Source organism: Ranitomeya imitator, chromosome 3 (assembly GCF_032444005.1).
Source record: "Ranitomeya imitator isolate aRanImi1 chromosome 3, aRanImi1.pri, whole genome shotgun sequence".
Taxonomy (NCBI): domain Eukaryota; kingdom Metazoa; phylum Chordata; class Amphibia; order Anura; family Dendrobatidae; genus Ranitomeya; species Ranitomeya imitator.
Window position 1 is genome coordinate 32,056,820 of NC_091284.1, and position 22,130 is coordinate 32,078,949.

The 22,130-nt window shown below is 40.5% G+C and overlaps 1 protein-coding gene across 2 annotated transcripts in view; it reads left to right on the forward strand.

Moving 5' to 3' along the window:
• Positions 1-22,130, forward strand: part of DSCAM (DS cell adhesion molecule) — a 570,150-nt gene that overhangs the window by 318,668 nt on the left and 229,352 nt on the right. For both annotated transcript variants that reach the window (XM_069760714.1, XM_069760715.1), the window contains exons 10-11: positions 13,805-13,924; positions 17,976-18,149. In XM_069760714.1, the coding sequence (XP_069616815.1) occupies positions 13,805-13,924; positions 17,976-18,149 (294 nt within the window). The remainder of the gene's footprint in view (positions 1-13,804; positions 13,925-17,975; positions 18,150-22,130) is intronic.

Genomic DNA, 22,130 nt, shown 5'->3' on the forward strand with positions numbered 1-22,130 from the left:
TGCCTGTATTATGCTGAATTCATTGGGGGGCTAGGAAGCCACTGTATCAGTACCTGAGTCCCAGGTGTACCCCATTTAAAGGAATTGTCTCATCATAGTCAATCCCCTTTAAGAGGAAAGCTGCTTATTTATTTATATTGAACTATACAAATGGACAAGGGCCGTAGTGGTTTTGCATATAGGAATGCAGAGATCTCCGCAGTGCAGGTGATACGTCAGGGGGCTGATGGAAGGATTACTGAAGAGAAAGATTTTATATTTTCTCTATTTCACCCATTTCTGCAGTCGATCTGATACCTTCACATTCAGTCGTATCTGTCGGTTGAATTTTCTTCCTGAGGGTAGGCAGAGGTCATTGCTAAGCCCAAAGGAACGAGGAGCCATCATGAAAATGAGAGCAGTTGCTAAGGAACGGCCAACCTCAGCCGCCTGCCTCTCCTGCCGCAGCCGCCTCACCCTGAGATGGCTGGAGATGCCGCATTCACCTCACGTCTACATGGCTCTTCATAGTAGGAACTGCATGCTATCTACTGCTGAAAAATGGCCGGCACAGTCATGGCAGGGTGTTCTGCGGAGAATGACATGGGCAAGGCGGTACACGTTCTGTAATTTATGCCAAACCTACTTAAGGAATGCATAGGAAGTATCAAAGGTCCCCTATGTACAAGAATATAACTACTATAATACTGCCCCTATGTACAAGAATATAACTACTATAATACTGCCCCTATGTACAAGAATATAACTACTATAATACTGCCCCTATGTACAAGAATATAACTACTATAATACTGCCCCTATGTACAAGAATATAACTACTATAATACTGCTCCTATGTACAAGAATATAACTACTATAATACTGCTCCTATGTACAAGAATGTAACTACTATAATACTGCCCATATGTACAATAATATAACTAATATAATACTGCCCCTATGTACAAGAATATAACTACTATAATACTGCTCCTATGTACAAGACTATAACTACTATAATACTGCTCCTATGTACAAAAATATAACTACTATAATACTGCCCCTATGTACAAGAATATAACTACTATAATACTGCCCCTATGTACAACAATATAACTACGTATGTACAAGAATGTAACTACTGTAATACTGCTCCTATGTACAAGAATATAACTACTATAATACTGCTCCTATGTACAAGAATATAACTACTATAATACTGCTCCTATGTACAAGAATATAACTACTATAATACTGCCCCTATGTACAAGAATATAACTACTATAATACTGCTCCTATGTACAAGAATATAACTAATATAATACTGCTCCTATGTACAAGAATATAACTACTATAATACTGCTCCTATGTACAAGAATATAACTACTATAATACTGCCCCTATGTACAAGAATATAACTACTATAATACTGTCCCTATGTACAAGAATATAACTACTATAATACTGCTCCTATGTACAAGAATATAACTACTATAATACTGCCCCTATGTACAAGAATATAACTACTATAATACTGCTCCTATGTACAAGAATATAACTACTATAATACTGCCCCTATGTACAAGAATGTAACTGCTATAATACTGCCCCTATGTACAAGAATATAACTACTATAATACTGCCCCTATGTACAAGAATACAAGTACTATAATACTGCTCCTATGTACAAGAATGTAACTGCTATAATACTGCCCCTATGTACAAGAATATAACTACTATAATACTGCCCCTATGTACAAGAATACAAGTACTATAATACTGCTCCTATGTACAAGAATGTTACTGCTATAATACTGCCCCTATGTACAAGAATATAACTACTATAATACTGCTCCTATGTACAAGAATATAACTACTATAATACTGCTACTCTGTATAAGAATATAACTACTATAATACTGCTCTTATGTACAAGAATATAACTACTATAATACTGCTCCTATGTACAAGAATGTAACTGCTATAATACTGCCCCTATGTACAAGAATATAACTACTATAATACTGCCCCCTATGTACAAGAATATAACTACTATAATACTGCTCCTCTGTATAAGAATATAACTACTAAATACTGCCCCTATGTACAAGAATATAACTACTATTATACTGATCCTATGTACAAGAATATAACTACTATAATACTGCCCCCTATGTACAAGAATATAACTACTATAATACTGCTCCTCTGTATAAGAATATAACTACTAAATACTGCCCCTATGTACAAGAATATAACTACTATAATACTGCTCCTATGTACAAGAATATAACTACTATAATACTGCTCCTATGTACAAGAATATAACTACTATAATACTGCTCCTATGTACAAGAATATAACTACGATAATACTGCTCCTATGTACAAGAATATAACTACTATAATACTGCTCCTATATACAAGAATTTAACTACTATAATACTGCTCCTATATACAAGAATATAACTACTATAATACTGCCCCTATGTACAAGAAAATAACTACTATAATACTGCTCCTATATACAAGAATATAACTACTATAATTCTGCCCCCTATGTACAAGAATATAAGTACTATAATACTGTTCCTATGTACAAGAATATAACTAGAATAATACTGCTCCTATGTACAAGAATATAACTACTATAATACTGCCCCTATGTACAAGAATATAACTACTATAATACTGCCCCTATGTACAAGAATATAACTACTATAATACTGCTCCTATGTACAAGAATATAACTACTATAATACTGTTCCTATGTACAAGAATATAACTAGAATAATACTGCTCCTATGTACAAGAATATAACTACTATAATACTGCCCCTATGTACAAGAATATAACTACTATAATACTGCCCCTATGTACAAGAATATAACTACTATAATACTGCTCCTATGTACAAGAATATAACTACTATAATACTGCCCCTATGTACAAGAATGTAACTGCTATAATACTGCCCCTATGTACAAGAATATAACTACTATAATACTGCCCCTATGTACAAGAATACAAGTACTATAATACTGCTCCTATGTACAAGAATGTAACTGCTATAATACTGCCCCTATGTACAAGAATATAACTACTATAATACTGCCCCTATGTACAAGAATACAAGTACTATAATACTGCTCCTATGTACAAGAATGTTACTGCTATAATACTGCCCCTATGTACAAGAATATAACTACTATAATACTGCTCCTATGTACAAGAATATAACTACTATAATACTGCTACTCTGTATAAGAATATAACTACTATAATACTGCTCTTATGTACAAGAATATAACTACTATAATACTGCTCCTATGTACAAGAATGTAACTGCTATAATACTGCCCCTATGTACAAGAATATAACTACTATAATACTGCCCCCTATGTACAAGAATATAACTACTATAATACTGCTCCTCTGTATAAGAATATAACTACTAAATACTGCCCCTATGTACAAGAATATAACTACTATTATACTGATCCTATGTACAAGAATATAACTACTATAATACTGCCCCCTATGTACAAGAATATAACTACTATAATACTGCTCCTCTGTATAAGAATATAACTACTAAATACTGCCCCTATGTACAAGAATATAACTACTATAATACTGCTCCTATGTACAAGAATATAACTACTATAATACTGCTCCTATGTACAAGAATATAACTACTATAATACTGCTCCTATGTACAAGAATATAACTACGATAATACTGCTCCTATGTACAAGAATATAACTACTATAATACTGCTCCTATATACAAGAATTTAACTACTATAATACTGCTCCTATATACAAGAATATAACTACTATAATACTGCCCCTATGTACAAGAAAATAACTACTATAATACTGCTCCTATATACAAGAATATAACTACTATAATTCTGCCCCCTATGTACAAGAATATAAGTACTATAATACTGTTCCTATGTACAAGAATATAACTAGAATAATACTGCTCCTATGTACAAGAATATAACTACTATAATACTGCCCCTATGTACAAGAATATAACTACTATAATACTGCCCCTATGTACAAGAATATAACTACTATAATACTGCTCCTATGTACAAGAATATAACTACTATAATACTGCTCCTATGTACAAGAATATAACTACTATAATACTGCTCCTATATACAAGAATATAACTACTCTAATAGTGCCCCTATGTACATGAATATAACTACTATAATACTGCTCTTATATACAAGAATATAACTAGAATAATACTGCTCCTATGTACAAGAATATAACTACTATAATACTGTGTTGTGAATTCTGTTGTCAAGCTCCCTCCTGTGGTCATGAATGGTACTTCGGCTGGTTCTGTCCATGGGCTTCCTCTGGTGGTGGTGAGTGGGGCTGCGGCTTCTGAGGTTCCTTCCACAGGTGACGAGGTTAATTCGTTAGCTGGCTGCTCTATTTAACTCCACTTAGATCTTTGCTCCATGCCACCTGTCAATGTTCCAGTATTGGTCTAGTTCACTCCTGGATCGTTCTTGTGACCTGTCTTCCCAGTAGAAGCTAAGTTCCTGCTTGTTTTTCTCTGGTTTGCTATTTTTCTGTCCAGCTTGCTATTTTGATTGTTGTCTTGCTTGCTGGAAGCTCTGGGACGCAGAGGGAGCGCCTCCGCACCGTGAGTCGGTGCGGAGGGTCTTTTTGCGCCCTCTGCGTGGTCTTTTTGTAGTTTTTTGTGCTGACCGCAAAGCTACCTTTCCTATCCTCTGTCTGTTCAGTAAGTCGGGCCTCACTTTGCTAAATCTATTTCATCTCTGTGTTTGTAATTTTCATCTTTACTCACAGTCATTATATGTGGGGGGCTACCTTTTCCTTTGGGGAATTTCTCTGAGGCAAGGTAGGCTTTATTTTTCTATCTTTAGGGCTAGCTAGTTCTTTAGGCTGTGACGAGGCGCCTAGGGAGCGTCAGGAGCGCTCCACGGCTATTTCTAGTGTGTGTGATAGGTTTAGGGATTGCGGTCAGCAGAGTTCCCACGTCTCAGAGCTCGTCCTATATTATCAGTAACTATCAGGTCATTCCGTGTGCTCTTAACGACCAGGTCTATTATTGTCCTGACCACCAGGTCATAACAGTACAGGTGGCCCAAAGTACTTATGCATCTCAATAGAGGGATAAGAGAAGTTCTGATACCATTTTTTTTTCTTTGCAGTGTGTTTTGTCTCTCTTTTCCCCTTTACCTCTGGGTGGTTCAGGATACAGGTGTAGATATGGACATTCAAGGTCTGTCCTCTTGTATGGATAATCTCACTGCAAGGGTACAAAACATTCAAGATTTTGTGGTTCAGAATCCAATGTTAGAGCCTAGGATTCCTATTCCTGATTTGTTTTTTGGGGATAGATCTAAGTTTCTGAATTTCAAAAATAATTGTAAATTGTTTCTTGCTTTGAAACCTCGCTCCTCAGGTGACCCTGTTCAACAAGTGAAAATCATTATTTCTTTGTTGCGTGGTGACCCTCAAGACTGGGCATTTTCCCTTGCGCCAGGAGATCCTGCATTGCGTGATGTTGATGCGTTTTTTCTGGCGCTTGGATTGCTTTATGATGAACCTAATTCAGTGGATCAGGCAGAGAAAATCTTGCTGGCTCTGTGTCAGGGTCAGGATGAGGTAGAGATATATTGTCAGAAGTTTAGGAAGTGGTCTGTACTCACTCAGTGGAATGAATGTGCCCTGGCAGCAATTTTCAGAAAGGGTCTCTCTGAAGCCCTTAAGGATGTCATGGTGGGATTTCCCATGCCTGCTGGTCTGAATGAGTCTATGTCTTTGGCCATTCAGATCGATCGACGCTTACGTGAGCGTAAAGCTGTGCACCATTTGGCGGTATTATCTGAGCATAGACCAGAGCCTATGCAATGTGATAGGACTTTGACCAGAGCTGAACGGCAAGAACACAGACGTCGGAATGGGCTGTGTTTTTACTGTGGTGATTCCACTCATGCTATCTCCGATTGTCCTAAGCGCACTAAGCGTTTCGCTAGGTCTGCCACCATTGGTATGGTACAGTCGAAATTTCTTTTGTCCGTTACTCTGATCTGCTCTTTGTCATCCTATTCTGTTATGGCATTTGTGGATTCAGGCGCTGCCCTGAATTTGATGGACTTGGAATTTGCTAGGCGCTGTGGTTTTTTCTTGGAGCCCTTGCAGTATCCTATTCCATTGAGAGGAATTGATGCTACGCCTTTGGCCAAGAATAAGCCTCAGTACTGGACCCAATTGACCATGTGCATGGCTCCTGCACATCAGGAGGATATTCGCTTTTTGGTGTTGCATAATCTGCATGATGTGGTCGTTTTGGGGTTGCCATGGCTACAGGTCCATAATCCAGTATTGGATTGGAAATCTATGTCTGTGTCCAGCTGGGGTTGTCAGGGAGTACATGGTGATGTTCCATTTTTGTCTATTTCGTCATCCACCCCTTCTGAAGTTCCGGAGTTTTTGTCGGATTACCGAGATGTATTTGATGAGCCCAAATCCAGTGCCCTACCTCCTCATAGGGATTGCGATTGTGCTATCAATTTGATTCCTGGTAGTAAGTTTCCTAAGGGCCGACTGTTCAATTTATCTGTACCTGAGCACGCCGCTATGCGGAGTTATGTAAAGGAATCCTTGGAGAAGGGTCATATTCGCCCGTTGTCGTCACCATTGGGAGCAGGGTTCTTTTTTGTGGCCAAGAAGGATGGTTCTTTGAGACCTTGTATTGATTACCGCCTTCTTAATAAGATCACAGTCAAATTTCAGTACCCTTTGCCGCTGCTGTCTGATTTATTTGCTCGGATTAAGGGGGCTAGTTGGTTCACCAAGATAGATCTTCGTGGTGCGTATAATCTTGTGCGTATTAAACAGGGCGATGAATGGAAAACAGCATTTAATACGCCCGAGGGCCATTTTGAGTACCTGGTTATGCCATTTGGGCTTTCCAATGCTCCATCAGTATTTCAGTCCTTTATGCATGACATCTTCCGAGAGTACCTGGATAAATTCTTGATTGTATATTTGGATGATATTTTGGTCTTCTCGGATGATTGGGAGTCTCATGTGAAGCAGGTCAGAATGGTGTTCCAGGTCCTGCGTGCTAATTCTTTGTTTGTGAAGGGGTCAAAGTGTCTCTTTGGTGTTCAGAAGATTTCATTTTTGGGGTTCATTTTTTCTCCTTCTACTATCGAGATGGACCCTGTTAAAGTTCAGGGCATTTATGATTGGACTCAGCCGACATCTGTGAAGAGTCTGCAAAAGTTCCTGGGCTTTGCTAATTTTTATCGTCGCTTCATCAGTAATTGTTCTAGTGTTGCTAATCCGTTGACTGATTTGACCAGGAAGGGTGCTGATGTGGTCAATTGGTCTTCTGCGGCTGTGGAAGCTTTTCAGGAGTTGAAGCGTCGTTTTTCTTCTGCCCCTGTGTTGTGCCAGCCAGATGTTTTGCTTCCGCTTCAGGTCGAGGTTGATGCTTCTGAGATTGGTGCAGGGGCTGTTTTGTCGCAAAGATGTTCTGATGGCTCGGTGATGAAACCATGTGCCTTCTTTTCTAGAAAGTTTTCGCCTGCTGAGCGCAATTATGATGTTGGCAATCGAGAGTTGTTGGCCATGAAGTGGGCATTCGAGGAGTGGCGTCATTGGCTTGAAGGAGCCAAGCATCGCGTGGTGGTCTTGACGGATCACAAGAATTTGACTTATCTCGAGTCTGCCAAACGGTTGAATCCTAGACAGGCTCGTTGGTCGCTATTTTTCTCCCGTTTTGATTTTGTGGTTTCGTACCTTCCAGGCTCTAAGAATGTGAAGGCTGATGCCCTGTCAAGGAGTTTTGTGTCCGACTCTCCGGGTGTTCCTGAGCCGGCGGGTATTCTCAAAGAGGGGGTAATTTTGTCTGCCATCTCCCCTGATTTGCGGCGGGTGCTGCAAAAATTTCAGGCTGATAGACCTGACCGTTGCCCAGCAGAGAAACTGTTTGTCCCTGATAAATGGACTAGTAGAGTTATCTCTGAGGTTCATTGTTCGGTGTTGGCTGGTCATCCGGGAATCTTTGGTACCAGAGATTTGGTGGCTAGATCCTTTTGGTGGCCGTCTTTGTCGCGGGATGTGCGTTCTTTTGTGCAGTCCTGTGGGACTTGTGCTCGGGCTAAGCCCTGCTGTTCTCGTGCCAGTGGGTTGCTTTTGCCCTTGCCGGTCCCGAAGAGGCCCTGGACGCATATCTCTATGGATTTTATTTCGGATCTCCCTGTCTCTCAAAAGATGTCGGTCATTTGGGTGGTTTGTGATCGCTTCTCTAAGATGGTCCATTTGGTACCCTTGTCTAAATTGCCTTCCTCCTCTGATTTGGTGCCATTGTTTTTCCAGCATGTGGTTCGTTTACATGGCATTCCGGAGAACATCGTTTCTGACAGAGGTTCCCAGTTTGTTTCGAGGTTTTGGCGATCCTTTTGTGCTAGGATGGGCATTGATTTGTCTTTTTCCTCGGCTTTCCATCCTCAGACAAATGGCCAAACCGAACGTACTAATCAGACTTTGGAAACATATCTGAGATGCTTTGTTTCTGCTGATCAGGATGATTGGGTGTCCTTTTTGCCTTTGACTGAGTTCGCCCTTAATAATCGGGCCAGTTCGGCTACTTTGGTTTCGCCGTTTTTCTGCAATTCTGGTTTCCATCCTCGTTTCTCTTCAGGGCAGGTTGAGTCTTCGGACTGTCCTGGTGTAGATACTGTGGTGGACAGGTTGCAGCAGATTTGGACTCATGTGGTGGACAATTTGACATTGTCCCAGGAGAAGGCTCAACGTTTCGCTAACCGCCGGCGCTGTGTGGGTCCCCGACTTCGTGTTGGGGATTTGGTTTGGTTGTCGTCTCGTTATATTCCTATGAAGGTTTCCTCTCCTAAGTTTAAGCCTCGTTTCATTGGTCCGTATAAGATTTCTGAGGTTCTCAATCCTGTGTCATTTCGTTTGACCCTTCCAGCTTCTTTTGCCATCCATAATGTATTCCATAGGTCATTGTTGCGGAGATACGTGGCGCCTGTGGTTCCATCCGTTGATCCTCCTGCCCCGGTGTTGGTTGAGGGGGAGTTGGAGTATGTGGTGGAGAAGATTTTGGATTCTCGTATTTCGAGACGGAAACTCCAGTACCTGGTCAAATGGAAGGGTTATGGTCAGGAAGATTATTCCTGGGTCTTTGCCTCCGATGTTCATGCTGCCGATCTGGTTCGTGCCTTTCATTTGGCTCGTCCTGGTCGGCCTGGGGGCTCTGGTGAGGGTTCGGTGACCCCTCCTCAAGGGGGGGTACTGTTGTGAATTCTGTTGTCAAGCTCCCTCCTGTGGTCATGAATGGTACTTCGGCTGGTTCTGTCCATGGGCTTCCTCTGGTGGTGGTGAGTGGGGCTGCGGCTTCTGAGGTTCCTTCCACAGGTGACGAGGTTAAATCGTTAGCTGGCTGCTCTATTTAACTCCACCTCGATCATTGCTCCATGCCACCTGTCAATGTTCCAGTATTGGTCTAGTTCACTCCTGGATCGTTCTTGTGACCTGTCTTCCCAGTAGAAGCTAAGTTCCTGCTTGTTTTTCTCTGGTTTGCTATTTTTCTGTCCAGCTTGCTATTTTGATTGTTGTCTTGCTTGCTGGAAGCTCTGGGACGCAGAGGGAGCGCCTCTGCACCGTGAGTCGGTGCGGAGGGTCTTTTTGCGCCCTCTGCGTGGTCTTTTTGTAGTTTTTTGTGCTGACCGCAAAGCTACCTTTCCTATCCTCTGTCTGTTCAGTAAGTCGGCCCTCACTTTGCTAAATCTATTTCATCTCTGTGTTTGTAATTTTCATCTTTACTCACAGTCATTATATGTGGGGGGCTGCCTTTTCCTTTGGGGAATTTCTCTGAGGCAAGGTAGGCTTTATTTTTCTATCTTTAGGGCTAGCTAGTTCTTTAGGCTGTGACGAGGCGCCTAGGGAGCGTCAGGAGCGCTCCACGGCTATTTCTAGTGTGTGTGATAGGTTTAGGGATTGCGGTCAGCAGAGTTCCCACGTCTCAGAGCTCGTCCTATATTATCAGTAACTATCAGGTCATTCCGTGTGCTCTTAACCACCAGGTCCATTATTGTCCTGACCACCAGGTCATAACAATACTGCCCCTATGTACAAAACTATAACTACTATAATACTGCCCCTATGTACAAGAATATAACTACTATAATACTGCCCCTATGTACAAGAATATAACTCCTATAATACTGCCCCTGTGTACAAGAATATAACTACTATAATACTGCTCCCTATGTACAAGAATACAACTACTATAATACTGCTCCTATGTACAAGAATGTAACTGCTATAATACTGCCCCTATGTACAAGAATATAACTACTATAATACTGCTCCTATGTACAAGAATATAACTACTATAATACTGCTCCTCTGTATAAGAATATAACTACTATAATACTGCTCTTATGTACAAGAATATAACTACTATAATACTGCTCCTATGTACAAGAATGTAACTGCTATAATACTGCCCCTATGTACAATAATATAACTACTATAATACTGCTCCTATTTACAAGAATATAACTACTATAATACTGCCCCTATGTACAAGAATATAACTACTATAATACTGCTCCTCTGTATAAGAATATAACTACTAAATACTGCCCCTATGTACAAGAATATAACTACTATAATACTGCTCCTATGTACAAGAATATAACTACTATAATACTGCCCCCTATATACAAGAATATAACTACTATAATACTGCTCCTATATACAAGAATATAACTACTATAATACTGCTCCTATGTACAAGAATATAACTACGATAATACTGCTCCTATGTACAAGAATATAACTACTATAATACTGCTCCTATATACAAGAATTTAACTACTATAATACTGCCCCTATGTACAAGAAAATAACTACTATAATACTGCTCCTATATACAAGAATATAACTATTATAATACTCCTATGTACAAGAAAAAACTACTATAATTCTGCCCTCTATGTACAAGAATATAACTACTATAATACTGTTCCTATGTTCAAGAATATAACAACTATAATACTGCTCCTATATACAAGAATATAACTACTATAATAGTGACCCTATGTACATGAATATAACTACTATAATACTACTCCTATATACAAAAATATATCTAGAATAATACTGGTCTTATGTACAAGAATATAACTACTATATACTGTTCCTATGTACATGAATATAACTACTATAATACTGTTCCTATGTACAAGAATATAACTACTATAATACTGCTCCTATATACAAGAATATAACTAGAATTATACTGCTCCTATGTACAAGAATATAACTACTATAATACTGCCCCTATGTACAAGAATATAACTACTATAATACTGCCCCTATGTACAAGAATATAACTACTATAATACTGCCCCTATGTACATGAATATAATTACTGTAATACTGTTCCTGTGTACAAGAATATAACTACTATAATACTGCTCCTATGTACAAGAATATAACTACTATAATACTGCCCCTATGTACAAGAATATAACTACTATAATACTGCTCCTATGTACAAGAATATAACTACTATAATACTGCCCCTATGTACAAGAATATAACTACTATAATACTGCCCCTATGTACAAGAATATAACTACTATAATACTGCTCCTATTTACAAGAATATAACTACTATAATACTGCTCCTATTTACAAGAATATAACTACTATAATACTGCTCCTATGTACAAGAATATAACTACTATAACACTGCCCCTATGTACAAGAATATAACTACTATAATACTGCCCCTATGTACAAGAATATAACTACTATAATACTGCTCCTATGTACAAGAATATAACTACTATAATACTGCCCCTATGTACAAGAATATAACTACTATAATACTGCTCCTATTTACAAGAATATAACTACTATAATACTGCCCGTATGTACAAGAATATAACTACTATAATACTGCCCCTATGTACATGAATATAATTACTGTAATACTGTTCCTATGTACAAGAATATAACTACTATAATACTGCCTCCTATGTACAAGAATATAACTACTATAATACTGCTCCTATGTACAAGAATATAACTACTATAATACTGCCCCTATGTACAAGAATATAACTACTATAATACTGCTCCTATGTACAAGAATATAACTACTATAATACTGCTCCTATGTACAAGAATATAACTACTATAATGCTGCCCCTATGTACAAGAATATAACTACTATAATACTGCTCCTATTTACAAGAATATAACTACTATAATACTGCTCCTATGTACAAGAATATAACTACTATAATACTGCCCCTATGTACAATAATATAACTACTATAATACTGCTACTATGTACAAGAATATAACTACTATAATACTGCTCCTATGTACAAGAATATAACTACTATAATACTGCCCCTATGTACAAGAATATAACTACTATAATACTGCCCCTATGTACAAGAATATAACTACTATAATACTGCCCCTATGTACAAGAATATAACTACTATAATACTGCCCCTATGTACAAGAATATAACTACTATAATACTGCTCCTATTTACAAGAATATAACTACTATAATACTGCTCCTATGTACAAGAATATAACTACTATAATGCTGCCCCTATGTACAAGAATATAACTACTATAATACTGCTCTATGTACAAGAATATAACTACTATAATACTGCTCCTATTTACAAGAATATAACTACTATAATACTGCTCCTATGTACAAAAATATAACTACTATAATACTGCCCCTATGTACAAGAATATGACTGTTTTACACCCTATGTATAAGAAAATATGTTAGAATGATTGGCGCAACAGAAGTGAGTAGAATTGGAGTTTTTACATTTTGGCTATTTACAGCCTGATTCTGCGGGTGACCATGGATACATGTTGCTGGCATAGTAAGTGCTTCTAATAACTGGTGGAGATTGATTTTGTAGTGTTGCGTGGTGGTGTAAGTCTTAGATGAAAAGTAACAGTATTTGTAGCCCCTGGCTCTGAGGACAGGAAAGCTCACCATCGCTGAGGCCTTTTCTTTTCTGTGGGGTGCTTTATTTCTGATGTAAATAACCCTTTACTATAATACTGCACCTCCGCTATCTGTGTCTAAGGCTACGTTCACATTAGCGTTTCCCGACGCTGCGTCGGGAAACGCAGCGGCGACGCACGCGTCATGCGCCCCTATGTTTAACATGGGGGACGCATGCGTTTTTCGCGTTGCGTTTTCCGACACGTGCGTCGTTTTTGACGCTAGCGTCGGACGCAAGAAAATGCAACAAGTTGCATTTTTCTTGCGTCCGATTTTCGTCAAAAAACGACGCACGCGTCACAAAACGTTTGCACGCGTTTTTGCGTGCGTCGTGCGTTGCGTCGCCGACGCAGCGGCGCGCAACGCTAATGTGAACGTAGCCTAATTTACTCAGTAGTCACTTATACTTTGTAAGTGAGCACCCCCTACTGGCCAATTTGTATTATTACAATACTGATTGTTTACAATAAAGTGAGGACAATACTTGATACTACAACTCCTATAGACCCCTGAGTCCTCCATTGGAAAATAAAATCTAATTCATTTGTTTCTTAGTGATATCTATTTCTGGGAAAGCTGGGTAACATCCGATGTACGCCCAGTGGCAGCTCCTACCCGGGTTGGCAACCAGATATTCAGCTTCTTCAGAGTCGGCTCAGTCTGTGCCATATTACTCATTACCTGATTAATACAAATTTAAAGGGTCATGTTTACTAATGTCTGTATTTATAGTTCCTCCTAGATTTGTGGTCCAACCCACCGACCAAGATGGGATTTTTAGAAAAGCCGTCATACTGAACTGCTCTGCGGAGGGTTACCCTGTGCCTACGATCGTGTGGAAATACTCTAAAGGTAAGACCCTACCTGCTTTCCTGGCTCCTGTCATTGTTATCCTGCCTCTGAGGATAATGTGACTGCTGAAAACTCTTCCTGATATTACAGGAAGTCAGGGTGATAAGGATCGAGTTATGAAAAACACAACAGCATTGTAATTAATACACGCATTAATATCAATGTATAATCTGTAGACAGTATGCTCCCCCTAGTGGTGGCTGCCGAGAGGCGGAATATTATTATTTTGCCTTATGCCAACAAAGAACATTTCTTGTTGAGTGTCAGAAAAACTAAGGAAGAGTCACTAAAATGAGAAATTAGGACATGATATTACAAGGAAGAAGTTTCTTGTGATACAGGAGGTGCATTGTGGATGAAAATATCTGTTTAGCGCTGCCACGTTCTGTGGATGGCCGTGGCTGTGTCTCTGCTGTTTACATTGTAATTTATTTATTCCCTAAGGAAATTGATTGGAAAGCCTAATCACTAGACGCGAGCGCTCATTACTCCGCACAGCGCTCACAATGAGGAGACGGCAACAAAGGTGTTGTATAATCTCAGGTCAATTGGAAAAATATTCAGTAAATACAAAATATTCTATTACTTAAGGCTGGAACTGAACTTCTATCTATCTACTTACTTACCTACCTATCTACACAGACTTTCGAAAGTATTCATCCCCTTGGCATTATTCTTGTTTTCTTACGTCACAACCTGGAATTTCACTGTTTTTTGAGGGTTTGCATCAGTTCAAGTGAAGAACATGTCTACCGGTATTTCCAAATTTGCTTCATTTTTTAAAATTTGACTGTAGTTTGCAATAGAAGTAACATAAAAAAAGTTCTGCAAAAGTGTTGACTTCATTTAGGGCATTTTCACACATGGCTTTAGGGATCTGTTATAATTCCATATTTTTTATCTTTTTGTTTACATTTCTTTTTCATTATTTTATTAAATACAACTGTGAATATTTGATTTTTTATTGTGAAGTGAACAATAAATAGGACAAAATGACTGAAAACGTCAGTGTGAATAAGCATTCAACCCTCTAAAGTCGGTACTTTGTAGAGCCTCTTTTTGCAGCAATTACAGCTCTATGAGCTTTCCACATCTGGCCACTTGGATTTTTGCCCATTCTTCAAGGCGAAACTGCTCCAGCTCCTTTTAAGTTAGATGGTTTCGTCTGGTGAACAGCGATCTTCAAGTCTGACCACAGAGTCTCAAATGGATTAAAGTCTGGGCTTCGACTAGGCCACTCCAAAGCATGTACACATTTCCTCTTAAACCACTTGAGTGTTGCTTTAGCAGTCTGCTTTGGCTCACTGTCTTGTTGGAAGGTGAATCTCCACCCAGTCTCAAATCACTGACAGACTGAAACAGGTTTTGCACAAGCATATCCATGTATTTTGCACAGTCCATCTTCCCCATGACTTTGACCATTTTTCCTGTTCCTGCTGCTGAAAACTATCCCCACAGCATGATGCTGTCACCACCACGTTTTACTGTGGGGATGGTGTTCTTGGGCTGATGAGCTGTGTTGGTTTGTCGCCAGACATAGCATTTACCTTGGTGGCCAAAAAGTTGAGGACACTTGGGGAGTCTCCCACGTGTCTTTTGTCAAGCTCAAGACGAGCCTTAAAATTTTTGTGTGTGAGTAAAGGCTTGTTTTCTTTCCACTCTTCCATAAAGACCTCCTCTATGGCTTATTGTGGGCATATGGACAGATACACCAGTCTCTGCTTGGGGACTCTGCAGCTCCTCCAGGGTTACCTTTGGTCTCTGTGCTGCCTCTCTGATTAATGCCCTCCTCACCCAGGCTGAGAGTTTTGGTGGGCTCACTCTCTTGGCAGGTGTCTTGTGGTACCAAGTTCTTTTCCCTCGATGATAATGGATTTCCTGGTGACCCGGGGATCATCAGAGATTGGAATATTTTATTATAACCCAACACTGACTTGTTCTTTTCTACAACTTTATCCCTGACTTGTTTATAAATCTCCTTTCTTTTCTTGATGGTGTTTTGTTAGTGGTGTCTCTTGCTTGAAGATAATTGCTTGCACCAGAAATTTTTAGGGGCTTCATAGCAAAAGGGGTGAATACATATGTACATGGCAATTTTTAGTTACTTAATCCCAGAAATGTAATTATGCCTAGATTTTTCTCACTTTACCATCTTAGACTATTTAGTACTGATGTATCACACACAAATCGGATTACAAAAATATTTAAGTATGGTTGCAATGTAATAAAATGGGTAAAAAGCCAAGTGGAAGGTGAATACTTTTGCAAACCACTGTGTCTGTCTATCTAATTGTCGAATTTTAGTGCGTCCTTTAGCTCCATTGCCTCCCACCTGCCGTCTGCCTTTGCTACCATGTGACAGAACGGCCGGTGGTGCGGAGCTCGCTGATTCCAGTGCGGTCCTGTAATAGGAGCCATCGGGGTAACAAGTCCGTTCATGACATTTCTTCTCTCCTAAATCTTCCCTCATCACCTGTGAGTGATATTATTGAGGAGTGGAAGAACGGCAGCAACTCAGCCACAGAGTGGAGACCCTCACCATTAAAGAGCCGGGGCCGAATATTGAGGAACAGAGGGCAGAAAAGTGACCACCGCTCTGCTGACCCCATAACTGCAGAGTCCAGACCTTCTCTGGTATCAGCACAAACACTGCGCCCCCGCCGGGAGCTTCATGGCCGAGCAGCTGCATGCAGCCGTACATCACCAAGCACAACGCCGAGCGTCGGATGGAGTGGTGTAAAGCCGCCACCACTGGACTCTGGAGGAGACGTGTTCTGTGCAGTGACGGATGATGCCGCTTAATACTTCAGCACAAGATATAGTGGACAATTGTAGCTTCCAGCTTTGTGGGATCAGTTTGGGGCAGACCCTTTTCTGTTCCTCATGCCTGTACCCAGTGCAGAAGGACCATAATGGGGTTACCCAGGCTTGAGACTGACATTTGAAGACACTGTATGTGAGTTCAGACTTGTGAATCCATACAGCGTGAGACGCAAGGATCGGGCAGTCATGGCACCACAAGTACAGTATGTGATTTGCATACTTCTGGCCACTTTCCAACTAGATGTGCCCGACTTCGCTCAATTCACTTGTATAGAGCGAAGACGGATATGTCAGTATTAATGTCTATGGATGTAAAATGGGAGGTCATAAAGCTCTCGGAGGGGGAATGTGGAGGGGCACGTAGTTTTGTCCTGGTGGTGCAGCCATCTATCTATGTATGTAGCTATCTAATCTCTTTTGTGTATATCTATGTACCTTGAACCGGAGCCCTTTACTTTTAGCCCTTCCAGACTGTGAGGAGGCTTTCAGAGGTGCCCGTGGGGTTTAGGCCTCATTCACATGTCTGTGTTCCCTTTGATGAAAGTGAAGTTTAATAAAAGTCTTACGTTTGTCAGAATTTCAGGAGTACTTGAAGGTCAGAAAAGGTCTATCCCAGCTTTCAATTTACAAAATATATTCCATTTGTACAGAACTTTGATATTGCTGGACTATCCCAGTCTGTATCAGATCAGTCATGGTCCGACACCCATCTCTCCCACTGGTCAGCTCTTACCAAGTCCCTCGGGGGGCTGCATGTACACAGTGTAAGGCGCTGGGGTTTTCGCTCTCTGTACGTCCAGCCCCCGAGGGACTTGGTCACAGCTGACCCCTGGGAGTGGTGGGTGTCGGACCATCACTGATCTGATATTGACTCGAACGGTCCATCAATATCATATTGTAGCTGATCTTGGCTACTGCACGGCAGATCACATTCACTTTAATAGGAGCTGAACCTCGGCACCCCGGAATAACCACTGCACAATGTACGGTGCTGTATCGGCTCTGTGCCGGTAGCAGATCTATATCTAGTGAAGATGAGGCCATATCTTAGGAACACCGAGGAATAGGGACAAAAGAAAAACATCTCCGGATTCAGGAGAACAGCGACATTTCCACCAGGGAATAATAATTAGTGTTTATGACAAGTGACGGATTCCTCTTAAATGTTTATATAGAATAAAATATTGATACTTTTTTAGTAATTAGTGCGTCTCTCCTGTCTCCGCAGGCGCTGGAGTTCCTCAGTTTCAGCCCATCGCCCTGAACGGTCGCATTCAGCTCCTCAGTAATGGTTCGTTACTGATTAAGCACATCCTGGAGGAAGATAGCGGATACTACCTCTGCAAGGTCAGCAATGATGTCGGAGCTGACGTCAGCAAGTCCATGTATCTCACGGTTAAAAGTAAGAACTGGAACTATATATATATATATTTTTTTTTTGCTAACCGGGAATTTATTTGAGGGTAGCCGGGTCACAGGATGTACATACGCCCTCGGTGGGGCAGGCGCAGCTCCTGTACCTGCATAGTACATTTATGTGCTTACCTCCTGGTGCAAGAAATCTACAAAAAACCTCAGAGGTAAAGCAAGATCAGGTCTGGAGAAAATGTTTCTATTCACTGACGGCTAGCAGAGTTTTTGAGGATTTATGAAGACTGTCATTTTGCATGCTAGTCTTGAGCCACCTGCCTCTTCATGAATTTCGGCTGCTGTGCTCCAAGTAAAGTCCTGCAGTCGGGCTCATATACATTTATGTCGGAAATTATGAAGAATTTATCTCCTCTCCCCCGTCCCCCTTTAGGTAAGTTACATCCACTTTTTAAAAAGTCTCAGCGACTGTAGATAAACTGCCAAAAGTCTCAAAACTTTAGTGCAACCACAAGTTGAACAAAAGTTTTGCACATCCAAAGGTTGAACCTAATTTTAACGATATTTCAATCAGTTTTACCCTAGAAATTCAGCCGAAAAAAATCCCAAAATTCATCTCGATGTATCGGGGCCAAAGTGTCAATTGTGGTATTTTATTAAGGTAGATTTACATTTCCTGTTCAGTATTTGCAGATTCTGTATTAATGTCGAGGGTCTCGCTCGCTCTTGCCTGGAGGCGACAGCTCCCTCTGGTAGCCATTAATTGATCCTGCATACTGCGAGCTGCAAGGTCACCCCTTCCATCTCCTCTTCCCCCACAAGCTGCCAGCAGGAGGCAGAGAGACGGGCGCAATGAAGGAAAAATTAAAAATTATTATTTTTTATTTTTTTGCTCATTTTCCCTCTTGTCACACAATATATATTGGCATTTTCCCAGCATGCACTGCAGCTGCAGAGGATGAAACTAGTGTGATAAGATGCATAAAGGGGAACCCCGACCTCCCACTTTCTCTTCACCTACAAATGAAAAACAAACAAATATCTGTATTCTGATTGACCGGTATGCCTAACTACTCCTCTTATCACACGAGGGTCTTATACATGAGCTCCATAATATTGAGACCTCATGGCGAACTCAGTCGAGGGGTTCAAGAGAGGCCTGGATGTCTTCCTGGAGCAGAACAATATTGTATCATACAATTATTAGGTTCTGTAGAAGGACGTACATCTGGGGATTTATTATGATGGAATATAGGCTGAACTGGATGGACAAATGTCTTTTTTCGGCCTTACTAACTATGTTACTATGTTACTATGAATACAGACCCCCTAAACTAATACAAGTCCTCTAAATGTAGTACCGCTCCTTTCCAGCCAAAATCGACCTAAAGACTGACCAAAATACTAACCCCCTAAATAAATAGACCCCGATCACACCTCCTATTTAGAGATCCAGGCCTCCTAAATACATTACAACCCCCCTTCCCCCCGACTGCTAGACAAATACAGACCCCCAAAATGGAGATTCCAGAGCGCTAATCAAATACAGATCCAGGACCTTTAAATGCAAACATTTTTAATACAGACCCCCACAAACCTGACCCCTTAAACACAATTCAATACCAAAACCCTTAAACATATGTTGACCCCACAGAAGACCCCATAAATACATATCCCCATATAACTGCAGTATTCGGACCAAACCGCTTAAACTAAAACTCACTGCAGATAAAGCATCATGCAAATCCCCATACCAAACCCCGTAAACTAATGTAGACCCCCTCAAAAATGTAGACCCCCCTAATCTCTAAACAAATCCAGGCTCAAAGTTCTGGAAACAAATCTAGATTACAGACCTGACCCTTTAAGTACAAATATTTGAAACGAAAATAGACCCCAAATCTGACCCCTTAATTACGGACCATAGATTAAACCCCTTAAACTAATACAGACAGCAGACGGTCCAACTAAGTACAGAACCAAGACAAAAAAAAGCCTAAGTAATACAAGCAACAAACCCCTAAACCAATACAGGCCCACACCAGACCCCAAACTAGTACAGGTCACAGACCAGAACCCTAATCTAACACAGACCTCATATCAGATCTTCTAAACTAATACAGACACAAGACCAAAAACCCTAAATTAATACAGACCCCCTAAAACAGGGGTGGGAACCTTTTTCCTGCCAGGCGTGATTTGAATGTTTAGACCATCACTCGGCTGCCTTACAAAATTGTCAACTTGAAATTTATCTCGCTATATTTGGTCAAACATTTAATTAACTCCCCCCTAATGTCATGGCTGGAGCTGCTTCTCTTTGTTGCGGCTCTGATGTTATATAATATGGATGATGATGCTATTGATAACTGCATTTCCCGATTTGCGTCGGTCTAGAGCACAGGCAAGTCTTTGAAATGAATTTTGAAAAGAACTCGCAGCAGTAAGTCCTGAACACAGATGTATATTACTACATGTCTCCTTACAATGGGAAATCACTGCTCACGTAACATTTCTAGAGCTCATGCAGTGTAAACATCACATAGGAGACACTGAGACTGCTGTATATAATCACATAGGAGTCCCCAAGACTTCTGTATATGCATCACATAGTAGACACAGAAATTGCTGTATATACAGTACATCGTATAGGACACAGAAACTGCTGTATATACATCATATAGGAGACACTGAGACTGCTGTTTATACAACAAATAGGAGACATTGAGAATGCTGTACATACAACACATAGGAGACATTGAGAATGCTGTACGTACAACACATAGGAGACATTGAGACTGCTGTATATACATCACATAGGAGACATTGAGACTGCTGTATATAATCGCATAGGAGTCCCCAAGACTGCTCTATATGCATCACATAGTAGACACAGAAATTGCTGTATATACAGTACAGACCAAAAGTTTGGACACACCTTGTCATTTAAAGATTTTTCTGTATTTTCATGACTATGAAAATTGTACATTCACACTGAAGGCATCAAAACTATGAATTAACACATGTGGAATTATATACTTAACAAAAAAGTGTGAAACAACTGAAATTATGTCTTATATTCTAGGTTCTTCAAAGTAGCCACCTTTTGCTTTGATGACTGCTTTGCACACTCTTGGCATTCTCTTGATAATATTCAAGAGGTAGTCACTGGGAATGGTCTTCCAACAATCTTGAAGGAGTTCCCAGAGATGCTTAGCACTTGTTGACCCTTTTGCCTTCACTCTGCGGTCCAGCTCACCCCAAACCATCTCGATTGGGTTCAGGTCTGGTGACTGTGGGGGCCAGGTCATCTGGCGTAGCACCCCATCACTCTCCTTCTTGGTCAAATAGCCCTTACACAGCCTGGAGGTGTGTTTGGGGTCATTGTCCTGTTGAAAAATAAATGATGGTCCAACTAAACGCAAACCGGATGGAATAGCATACCGCTGCAAGATGCTGTGGCAGCCATGCTGGTTCAGTATGCCTTCAATTTTGAATTAGTCCCCAACAGTGTCACCAGCAACGCCCCCCCCCCCCCACACCATCACACCTCCTCCTCCATGCTTCATGGTGGGAACCAGCCATGTAGAGTCCATCCGTTCACCTTTTCTGCGTCGCACAAAGACACGGTGGTTGGAACCAAAGATCTAAAATTTGAACTCATCAGACCAAAGCACAGATTTCCACTGGTCTAATGTCCATTCCTTGTGTTCTTTAGACCAATCAAGTCTCTCCTGCTTGTTGCCTGTCCTTAGCAGTGGTTTCCTAGCAGCTATTTTACCATGAAGGCCTGCTGCACAAAGTCTCCTCTTAACAGTTGTTGTAGAGATGTGTCTGCTGGTGACTCGGATAAACTTATCCTCAGAAGCAGAGGTGACTCTTGGTCTTCCTTTCCTGGGGCGGTCCTCATGTGAGCCAGTTTCTTTGTAGTGCTTGATGGTTTTTGCCACTGCACTTGGGGACACTTTGAAAGTTTTCCCAATTTTTCGGACTGACTGACCTTCATTTCTTAAAG